The sequence below is a fragment of the Phalacrocorax carbo genome, chromosome 19 (genome assembly GCF_963921805.1).
Source record: "Phalacrocorax carbo chromosome 19, bPhaCar2.1, whole genome shotgun sequence".
In the NCBI taxonomy this organism is placed as follows: domain Eukaryota; kingdom Metazoa; phylum Chordata; class Aves; order Suliformes; family Phalacrocoracidae; genus Phalacrocorax; species Phalacrocorax carbo.
In genome coordinates this window covers 8,604,106-8,631,621 of record NC_087531.1, presented here as the reverse complement: position 1 = coordinate 8,631,621, position 27,516 = coordinate 8,604,106, and the positions used below count along the sequence as shown (strand labels likewise).

Sequence of the window (27,516 nt, the reverse complement as noted above, 5' to 3'; positions counted from 1 at the left end):
GTTTCCACAAATTCCATCATTTATTACACGTTCTACCGGTCTGACCGGTCTGGATGTCTGATGACTGTAGCTCCTGTAGCTCCATCTGATAATGAGCTGATTTGAAACAAAAACTGGCATTCCACAGCTGGTAGTTTAACTTCTAGTATGAGCTTCCTCTTAAAACTTGAGTGAACACTACCCAGGTTTGAAGGTTTGCTATTGTTCAGTTAGTCTGTTTGCTATGTAACATCTTCTCACCCAACACCTTGAGACGGATCCTCCTGGGATGTAGCCTCAGCACGATGTCAGGTATCGGACCCTCTCTGAGCTTCTGAGCAGGGAAGTCATATGCAGGCAGCTCACTGAATTTTTTGGCTCTAGCCTGGCCTTGCCTCAGTGCTCTAGCTGTATGCCTCGTTATCTGTGACTCCTGCAGTCTTTCCAATGTTTCAGAGATTGGTATTGCCTTTCAGGTTGTTTCTCAAGATACTTCTTGGCCTACTTTGTTGAATATTCACATTAATCTGCCAAAGTTACAGGGCCTTTCCACTTTCTTTGTTGTCATGGTTTTAGCTGGGATAGAGTTAATTTTCTTCACTGCAGCGGGCACAGCGCTGTGCTTTGGACTTAGCATGAAAACAAGGTTGAGATAACACACAGATGTTTTGGTTGTTGCTGGGCAGTGCTTGCACTTCTCAAGGACTTTTCCAGCTTCCCAGGCTCTGCTGGGGGCACAAGAAGCCGGGATGGGAGGGGGCAGAGCCAAGAGAGCGGGTTCAAACTGGCCAAAGGGATATTTCGTATCATGTAATGTCATGCCCAGTGTGTTAACTGGGAGGAGCTGGTGGGGGAGGGAGGCAGCAATCGTGGCTTGGGGATGGACAGCATCAGTCAGCGGGTGGTGAGCGGTTGTGTCATCTGTGTATCCGGGTTTCTTCTTCCCCCCCCCCCCCCTTTTTATTATAATTAGTGTCCTTATTATCATCATAATATAATTATTATTATTTTTATTGTAATTATTAAACTGTTCTTATCTCAACCCACAAGTTTTTTTTGTGCTTTTGCTCTTCTGATTCTCTCCCTTGTACCACGGGGTGGGGGGAGTGAGCAAGTGGCTGCGTGGTGTTTAGTTGCCGACTGAGGCTGAACCACGACATTTGTTTAGACATGACTTGAGCTTTTTGAACAATGCCTTACTGTTTCTTAGGGACGCCCTTACCTGCAGGCACTGTGGCTGTTGCACATGTGCAAATGAGAAAAGCAATGGCTTTGAAGGAGCAGCCATCCAAGTAAAGGGTCCCTTGGGCGTACGTGTCTAAATGAAAAAAAAATGTGGTACATGCACATCTCTGCTGTTTCCTGACTGTGAGCAGGGGGAAGGGAACAACTGGGTCAAAGTGCTCTCAAAAGAAGGTCCCAAACAGCACTAGATGACCACATCTACTGGAGTCAGCAGATTCACGTCAGCCATTGTTTTGGGCTAGGATGACCAGATGCCAGCCTGGGGGCCATGCTTTGCCAGGCCTTGACTCACCCACCACGCAGCAGCACAGGAGCACCTGTGCATGTTCTTTTTCTCATAGTTCACCTGGAGCTGGACACCTTATCTCCCACAGCTCATAGAGTCACTGAATCATGGAACGTCCTGAGTTCGAAGGGACCCACAAGGATCATCGAGTCCAGCTCCCCTCCCTGCACAGGCCAACCACAAATTTATACCATGTCTCTAAGGGCATTGTCCAAGTGCTTCTTGAATAGCATCAGGAGATAACTGCTTGATAACATTTGATGCGCGCACTGTGCGATGCGCACCTCCCGCGCACGGGGGTGGTAAAGATATAGGGGAAATATAGATTGGGATTCTGCTGCGGTGCCCAGTGCTCCAGCTGCTCCGGTGGGTTTTTCAGCAGACAAGTGACAGCCTTGCTGCAGGTTTTCTACAACAGCTTCTCTGTGCTGGGGGCTGCGATGCCCCTAGTAAGGAGGGGGTGGAGGGAGTTGATACACTGAATTCATAAATACTATCACAGCACTCACAAGCTTCCCAACACCAGAGCAGATGTAAAGAGAGAAGGTGGAGCAACGTGGGGAGGAAGCTGATTACACACTGAGCGTCTTTGAGCCTTAGCGAGTTGATGGCAAGAAAACAAAGTTGGCAGTTGATCTGCCCCATTGGCTCACCACTGCCATGCTCGACTCCTCAGCTAAACGCAGTGCTCAGTAGCTCTTAATCAAGTCCAACAGCTCTCCTGAATCCTTGAGTTATCCTTTCACAAGAACCAGATTTGTCTCCTAATGAGTTTATCTCAGACTTCAGGGGGACAACAAAGGCCCAAGGACAAAATTCAGCAGGCATCAACATACGTCTGCACTGGCTCCACACTGCATTGTGCAGTCTTTGGGAAGCATTCTGCTCCTCAGGTGAGAGGTGGTGTGATTTTACAACAGGGATCCTTCCCGTCCTTCTAAAACCTCGTGAAAAAGAAGAACAGACATCCATTTCTCTCCTCCTATCCTTGCAAGTCCAAAGCATCTCCCCAGTGCTGCAATCTTGGACTTGCTGCTGCCCTGGCAGTACCAAGGAACCCAGCCCGCCCCTAGGTCTAGTGTAGGGATGCCCCAAAGTGTCCCTTGTTCCAGGGCCAAAAGCAGCTTTACCAGTAGGGGACAAATCAGGCAGCTGCAGTTCTCTACTGGCATGGCCCAGTGTGGCTGCAGGTCCCAGGTTTGCAACATCACCTCCATGCATGCTGCATGTGTATCAACCTTGGCAATGGCACCCATACGTGTCTCCCTCCTCCACCTATATGCACAACTAGCCAGGTTACCTCCTGCTAGTTGAAGTAGAAGAAAAGAGCACAGATAATCAAACCTTTCAAAAGTAATTTATAAAGAACATTTACATTCAGTAGTACAAAATGATATATAACCATCCCTCCTGAACACATCATTTGCAGAAGAGTGGCAAGGCTGTATACTCAGATTAAAGAAACATGGCAGTATCCAGAACAGGTACTTCAGACTTCAAATTCGCTCAAGGTTTTGGAGGCAAACTATCTTCAGCAAATACAAATTTAAATGGCGTTGCAGGAACAGATGCTCTCCTTCCAGAGCGTGTTGCTGCCCTGGAATCACCCGGGATGGAACTACTTTTTCCCCTCCAAAATTATCCAATGTATTTTGACTGAAACCTAAGATGAGCACATACTGGGTGGATTGCTGAAAACCCTCTTGTCCTTCTGTGCCGTCACTCGCCTTTTAATTTTAACCATGTGTACCATCTCCTCAAATCAGGCATTTCCTTGGTCCATGTCCTCCCCCCAGTTAGGACTGGCCCTTACTGGGCACATATAGGGAAGTGTTTGCATGGCCTTGGCAGTCTAAGTCCCTGCACTCATTACAGTGGATGTGTAAATACTTTGGTTTCATAGATTAATTGATCTATAAAACAGAAAACCATGTCATAACTAATTTAACTCTTTTAAAGGATTACAGAATCCAAAGTCTAAGACTACCCAGGATATAAGATATAGGACATCTAATCAAACTGAAGCAGAACTGCATCATGACTTCATGGACTACTGCTCTAAACTTGCTATTCTTGATACATCTAGGCAAAGGCCCTAGAGTTAGAAGACCATGTTAAAGCATTATTCCATAAGGTTCAGCAGATCTTCTCTGGATCCATTTTCCTCTGAGGATAGGGGAAATGTATTCCCTTCTTGCCACAAGCTGACTCTGTAAACATTTCCCACTGTGCCAATCACACTAGGTGAAAACAGGAGCACTTAATCAGTGTTGTCTTCTAGATTACCTAGTGTCTTGTCACATCCCTTCTTCTGACTGTATTTCCTTCCAAACAGGTTTAAAGAATTAACTGACAGTTGAGAGACAGCTTCCTGGATTTTCCAGCTCTTCCAACTGATTCGGGTGGGTACTCTCCCTAAACTGGGCTTTGGAGTTCCCCGCCTTTATGGCAATAATGATGACAACAGAAGGGACTGAGATCCATACCATTACAAAACTCATCACGTGGCACACAGAAGCATTTCCTCTGAGCGGAAAATGTTTTCTCTTACGTCTTTCCAAAGCTTTCATTCCGCTATGCTCAGTTTTAATTTTCTGGATGTGTATGGGGCGCCTGTCTTCCCAAAAGGGGTGTCCCCATATTAAGATTTAGTCTCATGCCTGTTAGCCATAATCATTACTGGCAAGGGGCCAGGGCCTCCAGAGGCTGATCAATGCTAAACAGATTCCTACCAAACAACATTAGGTGGTGAAGACTTGACATTGACAGAGTTTATCTGCTTTTTTTTAAAAGTATTTTTCAAGATTAACACATTTAACAACAACTACAGTACAGTCTAATACAAGTCAAAGCACGTTGATCCCTTTCTATCTGCTTCAACTTCAAGGCTACAACCTATAGTAAGCTTTTACTGAAGAAAGACCAAAAACTCCCGTCAAATATCACTGATTATAAACACTTCTGTTTATGGGAAGCAGGAATTCAACTATGATACTGCAATCGCACTCCATTTTATCTATACAATGAGCAAAACTGTTTCTAAAGACGGTGGGCTGGATTCGTTAAGGACCAGATCAGAAGCACGCGAACAGTAGCTATCTTTCCTTGAGATGGCCATTGGTGAGGTGGGTTCTGTTGCTTAGGGGATCAGACCCATTCCTCTGGATGTAATTGTTGCTTGTGACATTGCTGAAATATGTGATCCCATTTTTCTCCTTTTCCTTTATCTTTTCTTTTTCTTCATCCTTGTCACTTTCTTCCGTGTCACTTCTCATGTCCTTCTCCATCTACGGGAAAATGTGAATGAGAAGCAATACAAACATAGAGGTCTGCACAAGAAGCGGTGCTGGCTGAGCCACAGGCTAAACATTCATCTGGTACTTCAGCCCCTTGCCTTTGGCACACAGAGTTCTATCATGTCCTTTCAGCTTTTACATCACCTTTGGAAACAGATTTTCTCTGACTCTTTGATTTCAGCCTCAGTGGAATCCTAGCTGTGATCCCGATAAACTTTAGGAATCACTGTACAGGTAGAGAAGCAGCACCAAACCACAAATGCTCAGGACTGAGGACAACTGTGTGAGACTGAGGAAATCCACTTTGGGCATCAGCGTGTGGAAGAAGGCTGGGGGGAGGCAGTTAATCAAGCTCTTTTACATTTTCCAAAAGGGACAAGGAGATAGCTTCTGACCACACATGGCCTGGGTGACGGCAGGTTGAGCACACTGCTTTGGACATATGCTTTCAACCAAACCAATAGCTCAACACAAAGCTACTCAACTCATTACATTCAGTTTTATGTTCAGGTTTTTTCCTCTTGCTATCGACTGAGAGATCTGTAATCCACTTTTGTAAATATTTAATTCATTGCTTTGACAGGAAGACAAAGAAGAAACAATGTGATAAAATGACAGCCTAGGACTTGCTGGCTTCCCAGGCTGTTTCTACTCTGCAATACAACATACCAAAATTGGGGACAAATTCATGCTGTCACACTCCTTGTTGGACAGAGTGCTCTGAGGGAAAGCAGCAAATCCCTTCTGTGACCCGAGCTCTGGGATCTGCCCAGGGGTGTGTCAGCTGCTGCACGGACACCCGTAGTCTCCATTTAGTCTGTTCTTCTGGGGATATCTCTTGGATCATATTAAGAAGTCTATTTGGTCTGATGCTCTTTCTAGAGATCTCTACACCCAAACGCCGACAGGATTTGTAAGAATCTAAACTTGCACTGAATGCAAACTGCCTCCAAGGACAATACGGGTAGGAGATGCTATCTTCTGTGAACAACCTGGACCTCATGTCAATCTGGAATTGGCAGGAGTCTTGATCTGCAGCATAAGGACGAATAGTAATCAATAGTCCTGAGTTTATCCATTCACGGCCATAGAATGTGGCTGAGGCCTTAAACCTAGCAAGATTCGCAAAGGAACTGTACAGCTGCATGAATTACAATGTATATCTGAGGTTGCCCGTATGAGGGAATGAAACTTGTACTTCAGGATTTAGACTGAGTTCTAATTACTGGGGATTAGGGGACATGATGTGAGAAAGTGGTGCAGATAGTCCTGTAGCCAGAGAGGAAAACTGTGGAGATCAGAAAGGCCCATGAGAAGAATGTGAACTTCTGACTGGAGTGAGAATTTCATGGCTCTCAAAAAGGGAAGAACATCCTGTATTTTTGCTGATCTTACTTTGGGCTACTAAATATCATCATTGAAACAGATCTTTTTTAGGACAATTTGTCTTTGCTGTTCACTGCTCAATACAGAAAGCTCTCAAACATATTTTTGCATCAAATGTGGCAGATGATTTTTAGCTAAAATAGGAAAAATTCTGGATATGCTTCAGTACTTTTCTCCCTGACGGTTCATTCCTTTCTAATAAGGCTATTTATTACCTCATCATTTTACATTGTAGTAAATGCAAAGGTAATTCAGTCCACACTAGAATTACAAAAAGAATAAAAGGGGGCCTTCAGCTGCATCTTCATTTTCTGCCCTGTGTGAAGTTTCTGTTTCCTAATTTGCAAGTCATTCACTCTGTGCTACCTTAAGGGAAGGCAGATAAAGAAAATGGGGACAATATGGATGAAGAGCCTTTAATGCTTGGTCTCAGTTCCCATAAGAGAATTCTCCAGTTGGATGCTAACAAAACAACTCATCCTGGGCTATGAGGTCAATTCTCATAAGGTGTACTCTTGGACTGTGTCCTTGGCATGTGACCAATCTAATGCCATTAGGTCACGCCTTTGGCTTTGGGAAGAACTCCATGCTGAGCAGCAGTTTGGTCTCACAGCAAATACCACAGTCTATGGTCAGAAACCGTGGGACGCATTTCACTGAAGCTTATACAGCTACATCTCAGACATTCATCTAGGGGTGCTCTATGACTGATAGGGATGAACAGCACACCTGCGTACAATCCTGAATAAATTATGCTTTGGGCATGCCTGTTTTCTGCTACAAAAAGAGTCCAGACAGCTCGTTTAGACAGAAATAGCTACTCTGTAGACATCTACAGCACTGTAATACAATCCATACAAAACGTGTATTAATTATCTGGATGATCGGGCAGACTGTACCGTAAGCAAGTTTGCTGAAGACACAAAGCTGGGAGGAGTGGCTGATATGCCAGAGGATCATGCTGCCATCCAGAAGGACCTTGACAGGCTGGAGAAGTGGGCTGACAGGAACCTTGTGAAGTTCAACAAAGAGAAATGCAAAGCCCTGCACCTGGGGAGGAACAACCCTGGGCACAAGTACATGCTGGGGGCTAAGTAGCTTTTTTAAGAAAAACCTGGAGGTCCTGGCAGACACCAAGTTGAACATGAGTCAGCACTATGCCCTTGCCCTTCCTGGCCTGCATTAGGAGGATTGTTGCCAGCAGGTCGAGGGAGGTGATCCTTCCCTCTACTCAGCACAGTGAGGCCACAGCTGGAGTGCTGTGTCTCGTTCTGGGCTCCTCCGTGCAAGAGAGACATGGACGGATGTACTGGAGGGAGCGCAGCAAAGGACTGCAAAGATGATGAAGGGACAGGAACGCCTCACATATGAGGAAAGGCCGAGAGAGCTGGGACTGTTCAGCCTGGGGAAGAAAGGCTCAGGGGGATGTTACCGATGTATATAAACACCTGAAGGGAGGGTGTGAAGAAGACGGAGTCAGACTCTTCTCAGCAGTGCCCAGGGACACAAGCGGCAACGGGCACACACTGAAGCACAGGCGGCTCCCTCAGAACATCAGGAAACACTTCTTTACTGAGAGGGTGACCAAGCACTGGCACAGGGTGCCCAGACAGGTTGTGGAGTCTCTGTCCTTAGAGACATTCAAAAGCTACCTAGACATGGTCATGAGCAATCTAGTCTAGGTGACAATGCTTGAGCCAGGGAATATGGACAAGACTTCCAGAGGTTCCTTCCACCTCAGCCATTCTGATTCTGTGACCTCAGTAACACTGCAATTAAATATCCTGTACTATAAGGGAAGCACTTTTGCGCTGGCCCCACCAATTACAACAGCTTTCCCTGCCTTGATTTCTTAGTTTTGTTATAAATGCAAATCATACTGGACCAAGTGTTGGGATCCTAACTCCAGGTGCCTGGAGTTCGTGGCTTTGTTCGTGGAGATCTCCCCTGGAGTCCAATACACACTTTTCTTGAATACATGCATCAGAAGTGGACCCAACATCGTAGTCATTCATTAAAATTTCACTTGTTTTTTTGTTTTTGTCAACTTTCCTTAATAATACTGAGTGTTCCTTTCACTTCACTGTTAGGAATGTGCATGTGTAATTTCACTAGGGCAAGAAGGAATCCATCCCAGATGAACCCCTGTGCTCCCACATGGTCTAGGCAGACCCTCCCTCCCCATGTGATGTACAGGGGACTACACACTGATCCATACCGTGCCCTGGAGGATGAACTTGTAGACCATGTGAATAATTAGGCAGGACCAGAAGACATGGAGCAGCTGCAGGGTTATCAGGAGAGCATTCATGAAGTAGTATCCAAAGAAGGGTTGGAATATCTCCATGGAGTAATAGTAGGTGTTATAGAGCACTCTGCAAGAGAGGGAATTGCAGTGAAAAGAAAGCGTGGTTTTAGTAGGGCTGTAATTAAGCCCCAGAAAACTCTAGTCACTGGGGAAGTTTCAGATCAGTCATCTCCTTCTTACATATACCACATGTGAGCCAACTCTCAGTTCCCCACCAGAAATAAGCAGAGTAGAGCCATAAGCCAAAAACTCCTCCTCTGCAGTACATCTCAGGACTTTAAGACTACTCTATGAAGTCCAATGCTGTTCACCCTAGTTTACCCCAAGGCAGGTGCAACAGCCATGTGGCACTGAAGCCTATGCAAAGGACAGGGACATACACTCAAGGACTGAAAAGCAAAGGCTGCAGCAAAAGACTCAGCACCCAGCTGAATTATCCTGTCTCTCAGAAGGCAGCTTTTCCATTTCCCTTTACTGCAGCAGACTCACGTGTAGGGGAAAATGACCAGGCGGCTGATGAGGAAAACAGCTGAGAAGATCATAAAGAGGCTGTCACAAGTTTTTTTCCACTTCATGTAATTGAATATCTTAGTCGGCTGGAAGGAGAAAGAACAATAAAACAGCAGGCCAAGACAGCACATCTGCACATGCTCCAGGAGGCTAATGAGCCAGATATGATACAATCTGCATGCAGGCAATCACGCCTCTTCTCTGCAGGGTACCCTAGGCTGGGTCAGGAGATCACTACTGAGTTATCTGTGAAACACCACAAAGCTTGGCCCATACTGTGCTAGATCAAAAGACACCCTTTGGCTGAAGAGCACCATTGCTAACTAGGCTTTGCCTGGCATGCGAGCTGTGGAGCTCACCTCTAGGAAGCAGTCGGAGGCATCATGAATCACCATCACCAGAGACCCAATGCGGATGTAGTTGGCACAGTATGAAAAACTGATCAGGAAGATGGTTGCAGCATGATGGACTATCTGCTCCTTGAAGTCCTGATGAGAAAGGGGACAGCAGAGAATAAAACACATAATGCACCTTCTGCCCTGGTTAAAGCATGCCTCCTGCAGCTAGCAATGAAATCTCTGTACCCAATGACTAAGAAACCCCCCACTGTAAGGTCTTACCCACATAACTCTTTTACCAAACACATTCTAGAAATGTAGGCAACCAAGAGACCCAGGAATGAAGAGTGTATGGCAAAAGTTGAGGATCTCACAACAAAGAACACTCTCTCACTCCACCAGTAATGGTCTGATGATGGTGCAAATCAGAAGGCAGAAGAGCCAATGATTCCACAAAAATTCAACATAGAGGCACAAAGCAGTGCCCATATAATCCCTGCTCTGTGCCCCTGTGCCCTCCTACCTGTGTGCACAATCATCTCACAGCCCCAGGCTCGCTTACGGAGACTCACAACCACTCTCTACTTATAAGGGTATATTTGCAGCCTCAATGCACGTGTATGCCTACAAAATCACGCAGCACCCTGTCTATTGGGGCGCTGGCATCTAGGAGCACGTGCAGCTTAACTGGCAGAGAATCATCTCTTTTCCTGTCTCTATGATAAGTGCAGCCTAGAAGAGTCCCAGAGAGAAATTTTTAAGTTTGGATTTTAAGTCTGGATTGAGAACTCTGCAGTAGTTTGCTCCTTTGTACGCCAGGGTTTGTGTTCTCCACTTCCCAGAGGAGAGGGAAGCCAGCGACTGGGAAATTCCTGGGAATGAGCAAGGACAGAGTCCCTCAAAACCTCAGACTAGCACTATACACGTGCTCTTGGAGATCACTCTCCTGAGTGTTCCGCTTGAGTCCTGTTTGTGCTTGATTCTTCCCTAAGGCTGCCACCCACCTTCCTCTTCACATCAAAGGGCAGGGTGAAGACCAGGGACCAGTAGAAGGAGAGCTCCAGCAGGTAGTACCAGAACAGGGAGGGTTGGAGAGGCTGTGAGAGAGGGAGAGACAGTGAAATACCCATCAGATAACATAGAACAAGGGCTGGAAGTGAAGACTCCTTCCTAGGCAAAAGAATACCAGACAACCAAACCAACAAAACTTGTTCTTGCAGCTTCAGGGCGAAATACTTCAATTGAACAATGTGGATACTTACTAAATGTCATCTGTGCTGAGGAAAAAGCGAATAGCAGGGCACATTCCACTTTGCTGCACTATGTGGAACATTTAGGGAACCACCAGGAAGACCTGAATATTTTTAGGATTTTTTTCAGCACTGTGCAGATTCCCAAGCAGTCAGTACAGAGCTTTAAAAACTATGTAAACCATTTCACTATGGTGAAACAGATAAGTAGCAGCTGAATAAATCATTCCCTTTTTACAGTTCAAGGAGATGCTCCAGACACATTGTACTCTATCACAGGTTTTTCAGTTTAATCAAACTAATAGGGGGAAAGTGCAATCCCAGTGTGAACAGTAATCTGTATTCTTGTGGGTAATTTTTCTGGGATTTTACAGCTGGAAAACTAAAAGCATATACCTACTCAGCAAGATATCTGCTATTTAACAATAATTTTCTGCTGTTGTTGCACTGTATGGCCTCCTTAAACCTGAACATATTTGATTAAAAAAAAAAAAAAAGACTATGACTAAAGGGGCTTTGCAACTCCAAAGAGTTAATTTCCAAAGAATCATTCCAAGGATTCATTTCCAAAGAATCATGGAGTATGGAGCTCCAAATATCAATTTTTTGGGGCTTTCTCCACCCAAAGTATTGATTTATGGCCTTCATAGATTTTAGTTTGTTTTCCTTTGTAGCACCAGTGATTGGCCACAAGAGCACGTACAGCTGGATGCACTGCTGCTGCCAGGGGGGGATATTAACATCTCCCAGCCTGGTATGTGCTGTTCACACTCTGGAGGTTATCCAAACAGGAGCTCTGGACCAGAAGGGAACTTTTTCCCCCCACAGATATGATTATTTAGGGGAATTGGCATTTATCATTGTCTGTACCACAGGGCATGGTCTGTTTAGTACACGTTGTGTTTAATACATTCTTTGTTCCCACTAATACATGGGATTGTCCTTGACCTTTCTTGTTGTTTGCCAGTGGGGCATTATTAGCCCTGGTTTTGGGTGTTTCTGTTTGTTACTGATGTTGGAAAGTGTGCGTACTGGGTTTGTGTGGCAACATTTTGGAGCCGGGGGGATGCAGGCATGGCTTTTGTGAGAAGATGCCAGAAGCTGTCCCATGCCTGACAGAGCCAGTTCCAGACGGCTCCAAGATGGACCCACTGCTGGCCAAAACTGAGCCCATCAGTGACGGTGGTAGCGCCTCTGGGATAACATATTTAAGAAGGGGCAAAAACTGCTGCACAATAGGAGCTGGGAGAGAGCAGTGAGAATAGGTGGGAGAAACAGCCCTTGCAGCTACCATGGTCAGTGAAGGAGGACGGGAGGAGGTGCTCTAGGCGCTGGACCAGAGATTCCCCTGCACATATCCAGCTGCAGCCCATGGGGGACCCCACGCTGGAACAGGTGGATGCCCAAAGGAGGCTGTGACCCCATGGAGAGCCGTGCTGGAGCAGGCTCCTGTGAGGACCTGCAGCCTCACGGGGGACCCACGCTGGAGCAGTCCATTCCTGAAGGACTGCACCCCATGAAAAGGAGCCATGGTGGAGAGGTTTGTGGAAGACTGTCTCCTTTGGGTGGGACCCCACTCTGGAGCAGGTGAAGAGTGTGAAGAGGGAGGATTGGCACAGACAACGTGTGATGAGCTGACCCCAACCCCCGTTTGCTGACCCCCTGAGCCTCTCGAGGGGAGGAGGTAGAGAAGCCAGGAGGGAAGTTGAGCCCAGAAAGAAGGGAGGAGTGGGGGGAAGATGTTTTTAGATTTGTTATTTCTCATTATCCTACTCTGATTTGATTGGCAACAAATTAGACTAATTTCCCCAAGACAAGTCTGGTTTGCCTGTGATGGAAATTGGTAACTGATCACCCTGTCCTTACCTTGACCCACGAGCCCTTCATTGTGTTTTCTCTCACAGGTCCAGTTGAGAAGGGGGGAGACAGAGCAGCTTGGTGAGCACACGGCGGCCAGCCACGGTCAGCCCACCCCAGTGTGCTGTTACGATGCCTTGGATCGTTTTTGAAAATGTACTCCAAATGTATGGAACAGGCCGCAAGGACCTGAGTGATCCTTTTAGTCTTAAATTCCTATTCAAGCACCACCTGTTTGTACAGTTTGACTTCCACACTGAACTACAGGTTTGCCCCTAAAATTTCTGCCTTTGAGCAACAGTGGATTGTTTGGAGACTTGGCTTGAGAGATACTACCTCATTCTTCACTCATTCGTTCTGTTATTTTTCCTGTGGCTCACACTGCTAAAACTGTGCATTACATTTCCCTTTATGAGTCTGCAACCTCGATGTATGGTCATGGGGTCTTGCTCTAACTTTGACTGCCAGACCAAAAAGCCCTGGAACATAGGTAGTCTTCACTTTATCTTGGTACTGGGGTCAAGTTTCCTTCAGCCTCCTCTTCAATTAATGAAAGATTTTATTTCCTACCCAGGAAATTCTAGTACTGTAAAATCCTGTGCATGGGGGCTCCCTGCATGATAATACAGGAGATTACTATCCTGATAGAAACACTTACCAGCTGCTCTCATAGGACAGAGGAACCTCTTCCAAAACTGGAATCAGATTTTTCACTTTAACGAAATATAGCACTCTCTACTATGTCTGCTCTGGCACCCACAGGTGTGATACAGGAAAGCTCCTGCTATAGGACAGACAATAGCCATCTTCTCTAGAGAATTCAGAGTACAGAAAAACATAAGGGGAAATGCAGAGCAGGCAAGAGCTCCTGTGTTCAGTGGGTGAAGCCCCTTTCTAAGTCTTTCAACTTCTCAAGTTATAGGAGTAGGAATAGCAAGGGAGGCAGCTGGGCAAAAAAGTACCTGGCTTTTGATTGCTATCTTTGCTCCTTGTGTTGATGAACAAGGAGCAGATTTTGTGCCTAGCTGGCAATTTTCACTGAGGTTATTCTGGTCTGGGCTGATAAGAGATGTACGCTTTCCAACCCCCTGGACAGCTTCTCACAGTGCTGTTGTGAAAAAACACTGTAAAACTGTAAGAGAGCATCCTCCAAACTTAATGGGAATGATGCTGTATCGCTACTGGCCATATGGCCAGTTCTACTGGGAAATGAACTCCTTGGGAAGCACTGTGGGCATGATTCTTCAGTATAGCTGAAAGTAGATAGCACTGAGAGCATGTCCTCTGCTCTAGATACTGTCCACTGAAGCCTTCACTTCTCAGGCAACATGTCCTTCTCTGGCCTCAACCTCTTCTATGAACTAAACAACCTTGGAGCATTCCCATTTTTCAGTTTCTTGGCTCACCTGGTCAGAATTCTCACTTTCCCATTATTTCTGCAGTCTCCTCCTGCTTTCCTGACTCATTCTCTATTGTGTTTAGATTACACCAGATACAAAGATATTCTCCTGTGACAAGGATCTGGCTTTGAATTCTTAAGGCCTGTGAGTCTGAATTTAATTCAGTGCCCTGTCTTTTGTCACTAATACACCTGATTTTCAAAAGATCGAAAGACAATTCATGATTTATAATGGCATTTTTCCACCTTGCACAGCTGACCTGTTGTGGATATCCAGTCCAGCACTCTCTGTGGTCCCAAAACCAAGGCTTCTGGAAAGAAAATGCAACATGAATGTGAGAATGCAAGAGGAATTCTTTTCTTATAAACTTTCCAACTCCTTTAGCTTGTTACTACTACAGACTTTGCTGTGTTATATTACAGGCAGAGCTAGTCACACTGTCTGGAATTCAGTTGCCAAGAGATTGCCACTACAAGAACTTGCAGTTGCTTGTGGCATTGCCAATTTGTAGCTATTGCACTGAAATTTCACATGCTGTTTAGCCCAGTTCCAAATAAAATAGCTCAGGGAAGATTTCTACCAACTTGTTGATGCCTTCTACAACTTTGGGGTGGTGGTGGTTATGTTTTGAATGTATTAAAATATTCTTACAAGTATTTCATTAAGCATCCCTTTGGTTTGGACAACAACACTTAAACATGGTAAGAAGGCTGAAAACTTGTGTGTCAGGAACATGGTTTTTCCTCTAATGGTGAGGATCATGCTGCAGTCTGTTAAGTAATGAACCTCTGAAAAGATTGTACTTTGTTCACAATTCATATAAAATAGGTGGTTTAGAACTTGGCAGCTTAGAAACTCTTAGAAACATGGCAACTAAAGTCCCCAAAAGTTCCTCCAGCATGCTGCCGCTTTGCTGTGCCCAGATTTGATCAGAGCAACCATGTCCTAGAGCCTACAGTGATAGAACATAATCTGTGCCACATCTCTAAGGGTGATTTTCACTAACAGTCCTGCAAGGCTCCAGGTATCAGAGCTAAGAGCAAGAAGGCAACACTTGTTCTCTCACTGAGCACCTGCTGGTGTGTGAGCAATACGGAAGGGAAGCAGTGGCACTTTTATGAGCAGTGATAATTAAGAGCAGACACAGCCTCCTGCTGGCTGGGAGCCGGATTTACAGCAAATACAGGTACAAACCAGGAGAGATGTGTGATACAGAATCAGAGAGGACAAAGCAAGAACTCTGAAACACCTACGGCACACCACGTTACCTAAACTAGAAAGGAACCCCAGATCCCTGAATTTCATCATTCCTCTACTTTCAGCAAGTAAGGCTGTTTTCTGGTGGCCTACTGTGAAACAACTTTCCATTGCTACGTGTGCTATTTCACTGACTCAGGGGGCAGAGTTTTTTGCCACTAGTCTAAAGCTACTAATATAGAATTTAAACATTTGGGTTTTTTTCTACAGAAATAAGGGTGTTTCACAAAAACAAATGCATCTCAAAATACTACTCCGATTACAAAGTAACCATGCAAAAGTCAGGAAATGTCACATGCAAATATGCCCTATCACCTTAATTCTTTGTTTTTCTTTTTAATGTAGTCATTTTGGTATCATTTTAGATAACAGAATAACATACTGTTTGCTCCAGGATCTGGACGCACTGTCCTTAGGATAGAGGCCTCCTTTTTTTGTGAAAATTGGAAGATATGTACTGAATAAAGAAAAGACTTTCACTACAAGTGAAGGTGATCTTTCATTACCTGAAACTAGGTCGGATAACATGCAGAACAAGATCTTACCCCTTCTGTTGCCACAGGGCTCTTGTACTATGCTACGCAGGTCACCCATACCAAACTTTCATAGCTGGCCTCAAAGAATAGCCTTCATCTACAGATCCACAAAACACTGCAGTTGGGATTTAGATACCTTCACTCCTCTGCTAGCTCATCCTGTAATCCTTACTCTCCTAGAGTCCCTTAAATGCTGACTTGAAACTCAGTGCAAGTCAAAAGTTCTTCACTTGTTACAATAATGAGAAGTTACAAGCATAGTTTGTGCCTGCTGCCTTGGGATCTGCAGGTTTTCCATTACTTAACCCCTCAGAATGTCCTGTTGTAGAAGACTTTTGTAAAGCTCGAATAGGGAACTGGATTCAGCAAAAGAGCCAGGGAAGCCTTTAAAACACAGCCAGAGGATGACCATAGTCCCAGCTTAGTGACCACAGCTCAGTGATTAGAGCATGTGCATGGCTTCTGTTGCCTCTTCTGCCTCTTGAGGCAGTTCCATTTGTATCAAGAGAACTCATTATTTATTAAATCAGAGAAAAGGCAGAGGCATGAGCCTGAACCAATCACACCTTGGGTAAGGAAAAGAAAATTAATAAATAAAATTATTAAATTGCAGTCCATGCTCTAAGGGAAGCTTGAGTTTTTTACCTTAAACAGGTATGGGATACAGCACACAAACATGCCCTGCAGCTTCCATCTCAGGTAAGTGTTCCATCTCCTACCCCACAGAAATCTATTTTTACACAATCCCAATTGTCTTCTCCTTTGCCAGAAGAAGAGGAAACGTCTTGGTTCTGAGCTGGAGTTTTTAAAATAAGCATGGTCCAATATGTTTGTGGTCTCTTAAGTGTGCTGTGCAGAGGATGCACACTAACCTGGTGGGAAAACCTCTGTAAGAAGGTCTGAAAGGGCGTGTTAGACAACAAAATCTGCCATTCTTGCAGGCACTGGCTAGGTAGAACAGCAGGTGGCACTGCTTGTGTACTCATACTCACATCGTGCAGGACAGCAAGTCCCATGAAGAAAGAAATGATGTAAAATGTAAACCTCCAGCTACAAACAAACAAAACGAAGTATGTTAGAATCCCATTCATTAACCACCAAGCTGCAATTCTGGGTACAAGTTCAAAGAATGACACTATTAAGGCAAAGACATACATTAATATGTTCAAGGTTTGCCCAGATCGTAACAGGAGTGGCTCTTTGCATGTCACTAGCACATTCAACAGTCTACACAAAGAGCAATTCTTCTGCTTTAGAGATGGCAGAAAATAAAAGAATCCTGCTGATTAAATTCACCCAGATAATCATCCCAAACCTTCCCAGCCCTAGCAGATGCATGGGTAAGTCAAACAATGCCAATCTCTCCTCTAGGCTTCTGGATATTAGAGGTGCTAAATTCATTATCATGTAAAGTAATTAATTACTGTCATGTTTGGTCTCAGTTGGGAGCTGATAATGATTTACCTGCATTAAACCCACACTGAAGTATATATGAACTGTTTTCCAGGTGCAGTGGACAGAGGCAAGTTACACTGAATATACACACATATAGTAAGGAATGAGGGGAATTTCACCCCAAGAGAATAAACAAATTGTTAATAAACTAAACACAGGAAATCTTCGAAGGAGTAAAACTGTCTAATCCAGTCCTATAACTACATTTTGAGGGAGAGAGACTCCACCTGTCAATGAAACAAACCCCCAGGAGCTTCCAGACAGACATAAACTGTACAAAGATGCTACATCACCTCAGAAAGACATTCTTTCTACAGACTGCAAATGGTGATAGAGGGCAGGTGGAAGGACACCATCCTCAGTGAGTTGAGTCAGAAAGTATTTACTGTTTACTATTTACTGGTACTACTTACTGCAAGTCAGCTGAGCGCAGGGAGAACTTAGATTTCATCTTGATGGAAACAGATTAAGCATGGTTGCTTTACAACTCCTTGTCTACAGATTTTTGTAAATATTTCTAACTGCAACTATCAGAAATATTATAAATAAATAATACATATCCTTTTTTTTCTTTTTCAATTAGGGTTTTTAGGCAGGGGTTTTGAATCAGAGGTTGAATGCTAAACAGAGCATGAGGTGATTACCTCAAAGTTGACTCCTACCCTATGGATACACACTTTTAGACAGATGAATAGCACTGCAGTTATTTAATTATTTCTTTCATTTCTGTGGCTTTCCTGGGAGAACCTCCTTCCTCCCATGAACAGCAGAGCAGCTACTCATAAGCAAGGTATTTAAACCAAGCTCAGGAGAATCCTCCTTTTCTGTGGAAAGCTTAGTGAAGACTAACATTCACAAAACCGGCTGACATGAGATTTATTTTGTGCCTCCACATAATAAGCAGGATTTCCACACTGCTGTTTCCAAGAATAGTTTTGCTCTTTGGAAAACACAAGCTTTCACATAGGCCTCTTTTTCTGCCACTATAAAAGGGTGCTGGTTTTTGACTTTCAGGGTGCTGAAGTCAACTAACAGCAGATACAATCTAGCCCACTGCCTGTGACTTTTGAAAGCAACAGCATGCAGAACAGTTGCAGAAAAGATGCAGCAGAAGGAACCAGCTTGCAGTGAGGCAAAAGGAAGTCATGGGAAAGGCAAGAGAAAAGCTGTATTTTTGGAGGCACTGAAACAGGAGCAAAGCAGCAAGAAGCAGTAAAATGCAAAACAGTAGGGAGTTTTTCAGGTACAGTTGTGTTTCAAAGCAGAATGCCAGTCTTACAAATTCAGAAACAGAAGCCCTATAAGGAATAAAGGTGAGACAGGAGTAAAAGGGAGTGAAAATAAAAGGGAAAAGCAAGGAATGTTTCAGTAACAGAGAAGCAGCAGAGAGTTGCAGAAGAATTGGGTGGGACAGGGAAGACCCAGGATGCTCTCTGCATAGGGGGTCAGGCGGGGAGGCAGTGAGCTCAGCTCTGGCGAAAGGCCCCTGCTGCTCATGGCTTGTGCTCCTGCTCACCAGGCCTCGCAAAACTTCTTCGACAGGCTGGGTCGGTCTGTGTTCCTCCGGTGCCGGAACCACCTCTCCACCTTCCTCACTGGCAGGTCGCACTGTTTGGCTAAACTGATCAGCTCACCCTGGAAAACAGGTGAGGCAGCAGGGTTCAGATCCAGGTTCAAAGGTGAGAAGGGGCAATGTGGGCATCTCGCCTGACCTACCACAGAGCCCAGCTGGAAGCTCCTGGCAAACTCAAATCTGTCCAGGGTAAGGCATCTTTCAGAGAGCTGACTGTTCTTAGTGTAAAGACCTCAAACAGTAGAAAATCTTTCCATTCCCCTTGTAAGCAACTGGTTATTAATGCTAAATGTTGAAACTTTAAATTTTTAATGTGAACTTCTCCAGTTTGAACTTTCAAACTCTAGTCTCATCTCTTCACAGGAGTTTGTTGTTGAGTCACTTCCTTACCTTGTCTTCAGGGACCAAGTCCCTTAAATCTGTCACACCAAGGAAGATTTACTGCAGCTTAAATAATTTTTAAAGTTCTGCACCGAATCTTGCCATGCCTTTCAGCATTTCAGCAGTATCAGTCAATAACCTGACTGACGTCAAGAGCAGAAGCAACACCATTTTCCTACCGGATATTCTCCTGTTGTGGTAAACCTGTTAGGGATAATTTTTCAATAGATTACCCACAGAAATCCTGCAATTACCTTCCTTCTTGTCCTTAGGCTCTTAAGAGTTTGGCATGTGATGCAAAAAATGTTTGTAATGTTTTATATTCCTTCTGGACGTGTCACCAAGGATAGCCTTATTTTTAAAGTAAACCAATAGTTTTTCATGGAATGTAATGGTATCATTAATGGTATCATGTGAGTGACTTACATAGTCCGAGCATGTTGTACGAAAGTATGTTCATTACCCATTTTCAGATGTGCTTCTTTCCACTCTTAGTGACTTCTGTTCTTGTGGTGGAGACAAATGGAGACACTGATTTATGTTCTCCAACTGCTCCACAATGCGGAATTCCTCCCAAGGAGAAGGCTGCTGACAACAGCAAAATCTCAGCTTGTATTAGACAAGTAAAAGCTGACTCATAAACAGGTGTCTGAGAGCTCATGGAAGAGGGAGGAAGCTAGAAGACTGGCTGAGGTGTAACTGGTGAACAGAGAGAGCAAGGCAGCCGCCAGCTGCACTGTTCTTGCTCCGTGTCATACTGCTGTCAGGAGCTTGTGGTGAGGATATGCTACAGTATCACAGATTCTCTGGGATAAAAGTGCTGGCTTCAGTACAATGTGGCTGCAGGGATAGCTGTGAGGAAATCCTGCTTGCAAAGCCAGGCCTTGGGTTAGATCTCTACAACAGGAGTAGTTTTACTGAGAAATGTGTGGATTTCACAGACAGACAGGCAAGAGGAAGGTCAGGGACCATCATACTGGCAAGTGTTCCTGAGAACTCCTTCCCACCGCTGGGGAGAAAGGCTGGCTGTGCAACCCAGGTGAATATATGCATTTTTATTTTAGCCTCCATTCTTTTACTTTTAACCTGGCACTGAATGTCCTGGAGTTCCACCTGCCCCACTGCACTACAAACCATACCACAACAGCCTGGTCGAGGCAGCAAAATATTCACACTAGGACCACCCTTTGGGACTGGAACCCCAGTCCCATGCTTATACATCCTTAGTAAGGTTTAATAGCTATTGTCTCAAGGCCAAGAAAGCCTGCAAAAAGGAGCTGAAAGAAAATCTGATTCCTTTCCCTACCGCAGGGGTAGCATCCAGGGACTTCACTTGCCAAGTTAAATCCTAATACTAATAAACAAGTCACAATCCTGCCAATGCTTTTTCCCCTCAGCAGCTGCCACTGTAACTCTGGATTATCCTGCCAGGTTCTTCAAGATCACTCTTTTTATCTCTCACAGGAAAACTACCCACCATTTGTGTTGCAGTTCTCTGACACTCCTTACAACCTCTGTGATGACAGCCAAGACTTCAGCTGGCTTCCTGAAAGGCCAATCTCAAATTCATGGATTACACAGCAACAGAATGACCCACCCCAGAAAAAGGAGCACCAAGCGATCCACACTGCTGGGCTGCAAGGACTAGCAACATGGGAGTCAGTTCAAGGCAGTTGATGTGACCAGGATTTGCTAATATACAAAAAGAAGCCATCACAGAACTACAGAATGGCTGGAGTGGGAAGGGACCTCTGGCGGTCACCTGGTCCAACACCCCTGCTCAAATAGAGCTACCTGGAGTTGGTTGGCCAGGACCATGTCCAGATGGCTTTTCATCAAGGATGGAGATTCAACAGCCTCTCTGGGCAACCTGTTCTGGTGCCTGGTCACCCTCACAATAAGAAAGTGTTTCCTGATGTTCAGACAGGACCTCCTGTGTCTCAGTTTGTGCCGTGTATAAGGCAAACACAAGAGAGAACGGGAGGTGTCATTGTTTCCTTTGGGAGAACAGTTTCCTGTCCATAGAAGTTTGGGATTCAATTTTTTTGAATGCTGCCTATAGAAAGCTGCTACTCCCACATGTTGAAAGCAGAACCGATAGCTGATGGCATTTGCAGAACGACCCCTGTGGCCGGCTGGTGTCAGGTGGCCAGTGCTGTAGTGGTTCCTGCTGCTTTGTTGAGCTTCCAAATATGAGTGGCATTACCAAACTTCAGGATTCCAAATTTGATTTTATTTGGCTAAAGACACAGGGGCTAAATCTAGAGGAAAGCAAAGGAAGAAAGGACTCACCTCTTCAGGGTTCTTGCAGCGTGTACTGTAGAACGTTTCCAGCATGGGATTGGGCTGAGCTTTTGGTCTCTGCTTGTCTCTCACACCCAGCTTGCTACTGAGGGGCAGGGCTATGGCTCTGCAAAAGAAAAGATAAAGGTTCAGCCAAAAATAGAACAGTGATCTCTGATATTGCACCACTGTTGAGGCATGATGTAGTATGTAACGGCTGCCTCCAACATTTTGAACCTAGGCTCAAGTATCGTGTCAAGCAGATAAGATAGATAAAGACACCGAGAAGAAAAAAACCCTTACAGCAAAAAGTTACAGCACTAACAGAGGGACTTGTATTCTACTGTCCTCAGTTCTGTGCATTAATATCCAAAATTACCGGAGGTTCAGAAATGCTATATCCTGCTTTTTGGCTTCTCCATCCACTGTGCTTGAGTGTCCGGGATTGTGGCACAAAGCCCAGGCTTGCAGAGCACCATGAGACCTATCGTTGGTCTTAGGCTTGCCTGCAGATTATGTAGAGTACCACATTGATGATATGGCCTAAATGTTTTTCACCGCTCGATCTAGAATACTGAACATAGATGGCATCCACTTCAACTAAGGAATTGGGTCAGGATCAAGAGGGAGGCTCTACCAGATGTGTGGTATTAATGCAGAAGTAATGTCCTGCTGAAACAGGAGGCCACTTGGTCTTTACTGGAGTAACTTACCTTCATTTTTCCTAAGGCAAATCAATCATTAGTTGTAAAATAAGGACACAGCAACTAGAAGCCTAGTCACAAGGAGTAGATGCTTACGCTAGCTGTGCATCTTCAGACCTTCACAGTGAAACAATGCAAAGAAAAAATCTGCATAAATACAAAACACTTATCAAGGGGTAACAAAACTGGGCACAGAACTGCTGTGCTCAACAATTCACCTCCTCTACTACAAACACTCTCCCTCAGCAGTAGGGAACAGCCTCATCAGTGGTGTGAAGTGAGGTCCTGCACCGACACTGCACAAACAGGAAACTTGGCAAATCCATGTTTAAAAAAAAGGCCCAAATTAACTGCACCCTCCATGAATTTCCGAAGAATTAGTTGTTCCTTACTAATTGTTACCTTTTACACACTTACACCGGCATCCAATTAGTCTCAGTAGAGAAATGAGCAAACTGTCTGCCTAGAAGCACTTTTCAGCACTGTTGCTAAACACTGAACACGCAAAATCTCTGGAAAACCTTATCTCCATATTTTGGAGTAAAAGTCTTTTGCTTAAGGTGCTAACAGTTGCCTGACAGTTATTGGGTTATCAACTGTAAATCGGTGTTGAGCCTGCTCTGCCTGGTCAGTCTTCATGCCTTCATGCTGTTCAGGCAGGTCCCCTGATCGGTTATCCCTAGTGATTCAGACACGGAACAAGATTTCTTTTTTCTTTCCTTTTTTTTTTTTTCTTTTTTTTTACTTTGCAGCAAAAAAAGCTGCTGAAACTACTTCACTGTGTAGGTGTTTATAGATGTTTTACTTAAAAACAGTGTGGGATATATATGGTGTGGTTGCCTGTGGTCTCTTCTAGCCATACAGCTTATACGCCATATGTGCATGTGCTTGGGGACTATTCTAGATCAAGCACCCTTCCAGAAGGGTCTTTTGGAAGTTTTCTTTTCAAGAACCTGTTTCTTGATTTAATTAACAAGTATCAAAAGAAATTTTATAAAAAGACCACCTACCTACGGAATGTTGTAACTTCCATTACATTAAGGCATAAAACACAGAATAGATAAATACTCTAAATATGAGTTGTTCTTTTTCATCATGCCTGGGAAATTCCTTTGGCATCACTGGCTACAGGCACAAAGATGTACAAAGGCCAATGAACAAGATACGTTTCTACCATGAGAGAAGGGGTAAGTGTGCTTCCTAGCTACTTCCCAAGAAGGCACATAGTTATCACAAAAGCTATGTGTGAGTGTTGATTAGGTTCAGTGAAATTCAGCAACAACCTGGCATTGCTGAGAGCGGCAGACTGCTGGATGCCAGAGGAATATAGCCATCATTGGGAATTTTGGTTTTTAGCTCAGATTGCTGTTTAGTAATGTTTTAATTACATCTTATGATTTGTTTAATATCAAAAGGGTTAACAGTGACATAGGACCAACAGGTCCTGTGCTAAGAACAATGACACAGTATTTCAATGATATCCGTGACTATACTGAAATTGAGAAAACATTTACCTTAAGCTCTGCACTAGGTCTTGGTTCTTATATTAAGCGGTTCCTTGAAGTGGACCTGATCTTTCTTTTTTAAAGGTAAGTAATTCAATACAAGCTCCTGTGAAGAGGTAGATGTAATCAAGTTCTGTTGCTGAAGAAGAACCTTACTGCAGCTTCTTATCAGTCCACATTGGGAACTGAAAGGTCTGAAATTTTCCAGACACGTTAAAAGGAAAGAGAAGGTTTCTGCCAGGTGTCAGGGCAGCTTGCCAACAAGTTTTTTACTGAAAAACTACTTAAATTATCCTGACTGATTTCAGTTTAATCCCTGTCCTCTCTTTCCTGCTGGTTTGTTATGGTCATGGCATAAAATCTTACTATAACAGAAACAAGGCAGTTGCAGCTGATGAAGACAGGGTGTAATTAACTGAAGTTGCAATTACTTTGTTGTTGAGGTTTTCAGTTTAACCATGAATTATGGGACCAATCCTACTTTCATGAACATCATTGGGAAATCAAGGCCTGAAATACTTCCTAAGGGACGTTTGTACATGTTGGATGTATGCTCTGACTCAGTGTTCAGTTAAATCTTGTTCCAGGCACAACCCTAAGTGGATGATGCTTGTACTGATTTCAACATCACAGATTCATCATCTCAGTTGCAGGGATGGTCTCATCATGGCAGTTTATCAACTCTCTGGAATACAGAAGGGGAAAGTCTGAGGACTAAACTGTACTACCCTCCACAGATAGGTAAGGCAAGACACAGTCAGTGAGATGATTCTCACCTCAAGCCTACTTCTTCATCAGTGAGATTTCTCACTTCATGATTTACCCATGAAAGTTCACAGTAAGGCATTTTATTCAGTAATCATCAAAGAACAAACTGTCTTGTGCAAAACCTGCTGAAGTTGAAACTAAATGGATTAATCATGAAGGGGCATAAATTGATACTCCCCCACCTTGCAAAAGAGGGCTACACACCTTCTGCAGAGGCGTTCAGAGTTAGCGTGAGCTACAAGAGATAATTTAACTTTGGGGGCGTTTGGGTTTTTTTCCCTCCCACCAATGTTTTTGAATTTATAAGGGTGCCACTTGGGTGGTGCCACTTGGCAAATATCTTCTAGTACTAAGAAATGCAGAACCAGTGACAGCAGCAAACAGAATTTCTATTCTTTGAAATGCACATTCTCTTTTAGCCTCATGCTTTCCTTTGGCGGAGCGCTATCCCTGCGCTCCCAGAACGGTCTCTACCTTCTCTTGCTTACAGGACAGTGCTTCATGTTGAAGTGAAACTGTTCCATTTGATACAAGATCTCAAGTCACTACAAGTGCTACTGTCCAATCTGAGTCAAGTCAGTTCACAGGTTTCAATTAAATACTCCAATGTGTCCCACATCTTTGCACAACAAACCTGCCCACAGGACCTAACAGGAAGCTGTTTTCAGATACTTCCTGATTATTGATCAACAACAAAAGTCTCTGTGCAAAATGAATTTCAGAAAGATACATTTCAAAATAAAATACTTGAAAAGAGTGTCCTCTTCTATCTTTCTTCTGGTTCTGAGTTCAAGTATCTGTTCCCTCCAGATCAACAGTATCCCTTTCTTTTAATGTACAACACATGGCTCACGTACTGTCACAACTCTCCTACGAGGAGACCTCATCTTTCTGACTAAAATCCATCTCTACTGCAATTTGGGAACTATTTAGATTCAAATTCACTTACATTGGCTTTCAGATCCCCAACATCCAAAAATCAGTAGTCAAGTCCAAAAGCAGATTATTAAATTGGATGTAAATTCTGGTTTTTTGGCTTTCTGCTTTACTGTACCTCAAAGCACTTCAGTTTCCACATTTTCATAACCGTACAGGCAAGAAACACTGTGATAGAAGCTGTGATTCCTTCATAATCATAGCACTCCAAGAATTTGATTTTTATGGAACAGGGTCTCAAACATTACAGAACTAGAAGAGAAGCTGACATCCCCGCTTGCGGGCGTGTGTCAGGGGAAAAGTTCTGCTAAGGTATACAGGTGCTTAAAATCAGGCTCCAAGTTACGGGTGCAGGACACATCTCCTACTCACAAGCACAATCTGGAAATATCAAAGGAAGGGGAGAGGTTCCCAACCTCCAGGTCCTCTCTTTTGTCTAGACATCATTACCTACCTCCCCCAGCACCTGCTTCGGTACTGTGGCAAAGACTAGGAGCACTGCAGTGGTAACAAACTTTCTGCTCTCCTGCACTGAATGCCCCGTTTTCCCACCTTCCTCAGAGCAAACTGGCTCCCAGAAGGGTTGCTTCACTGGAGCGTGAGCTGTTTCTTCCCCCCCAGGGCAGCACCCACAACCTCCTCAGCTCTCCCAGGCCCCACCCAGCTGCCACATGTCCTCTTCCCACAGCCACCACCTAATCCACAGAATAACTGGCTGTTAAAAGGATGTCGCTGGCTCAGTCTTTTCCAGTTCAGCCAGCAGGTGCCAAGGAGAGGAAAACCCATGTTTGAGGAAGTGGGGCCTTTCACAGGTTTAATCTCCAAACCGAGAAGATGCAACCATCGGCCAAACATGGTGGCTGATGCAGTTGCTGAATGAGGGATTGCAGAAAATCCTCTGGGCTTCTCCTGCCTCTTAGTATTTTCCTGGAGTTCTGACACAGATAAATGACATGAACACATTACAGCACTTCTGAAATCCCAGAGCAGGCACCACCAGGAACACAGACCATATCTAGAGAAAAAACTGCTTTGCACCTGATGCACAGCTGCAAGTAATAGATAGTTGCAAGGTAGAATAAATTGCCAGAGACCAAGCTAAAGCCACCAAACCCAAACTTGTACACTAGTTACAGGCACTCATTTTGACCCACAGACCAGATACACAAAGCTACAAAGTCAAGGCCATCTACACAGAGAATGAGAGATAACACACACATACTTTCAGTCTGCAATTCTCACACTTTGTACAAATTATTTTAAATAGGGCTAGCGCCGCTGTACATACAAGGTAACGGAGCAACAGAGGACTGAATTCATACCTCCCATTCACTAGGGGAAGCTTTCTTCTCCAGGATGAACTGAATGTGAAACAGTAATGATTGAGAATGCGAAAATGTCATGCTGAAATAAATGACTGCAGAGAATTAGGACAAACAAGAATATAGCTCAGAACAGTGGCTTGTAATTCGCATAGGTAATATAGTCGTATGATTATAGGTTTCCTGGGCCCGTAAAATGGGCTTGTGATATTATCTTTTTTTAAGGGTGTGACAAGAAGATTTTATTTAATGAAGTTTGTGAATCAAAACAGCTTTAAAATTAATGAGTAGGACCAGGCCTGGGGAAACTCTCCCAGCTGAGGCAGCGCTTGGATGGGAAAGGAAAAAAAATCTTTTTACCTGGCCATCAGCATCTTAAAGCAGATGGAAAAGATATTTAGATTGACTAGGAGCAGTGTGGCAGGAGGAAAAGGAATAAAGGCACAGAGTTGCAGAAGCACAGAATGGATGCTGAAGGGACCTCTGGAGACCATCCAGCCCACCTCTGCTGCTCAAGCAGGGTCAGCTACAGCAGGCTGTGGAGGGCTGTGCCCAGCTGTGTTTCAAGTACCTCCACAGATGGAGACTCCACTCCCCCGCTGGGGAACCTGTTCCAATGTTTGACCACCCTCACAGTAAAAAAGCATTTTCTTATGTTCAGGAGGAATATCACACATTTCCGTTTGTGCCCACTGCCTGTTGTCCTGTCACTGGGCACCACTGAGAAGAGTTTGGCTCCTTATTCTTCCTGTTCATGTCTTATGCTGGGGAGCCTAGAATTGGACAGTCCTAATCAATGCAGGACATAAGGGCTAATCTCCAGCTTCACACTGCAGATGTGTCCAAGTCACCGACTGACAGTGCCTGGTAGGAGTGCTGCATCCAGCCATGTCTTGCAGATCAGCAAGAAAGAAACCTGAGTCACTTGTGTTTTAATGGTT

General features: G+C 44.3%; 1 protein-coding gene across 3 annotated transcripts in view; it reads right to left on the bottom strand.

Annotated features, from left to right (window-relative positions):
* Positions 1–2,851: 2,851 nt before the first annotated feature.
* Positions 2,852–27,516, bottom strand: part of LOC104049943 (ceramide synthase 4) — a 48,426-nt gene continuing 23,761 nt past the window's right edge. For all 3 annotated transcript variants that reach the window (XM_064469506.1, XM_064469508.1, XM_064469507.1), the window contains 9 exons: positions 21,350–21,467; positions 18,620–18,738; positions 16,641–16,698; positions 14,115–14,165; positions 10,353–10,445; positions 9,370–9,498; positions 8,990–9,096; positions 8,411–8,567; positions 2,852–4,797 (listed from right to left, as the gene is read on the bottom strand). In XM_064469506.1, coding sequence (XP_064325576.1) covers positions 4,606–4,797; positions 8,411–8,567; positions 8,990–9,096; positions 9,370–9,498; positions 10,353–10,445; positions 14,115–14,165; positions 16,641–16,698; positions 18,620–18,738; positions 21,350–21,467 — 1,024 coding nt within the window. In that variant the 3' untranslated portion in view covers positions 2,852–4,605. The remainder of the gene's footprint in view (positions 4,798–8,410; positions 8,568–8,989; positions 9,097–9,369; positions 9,499–10,352; positions 10,446–14,114; positions 14,166–16,640; positions 16,699–18,619; positions 18,739–21,349; positions 21,468–27,516) is intronic.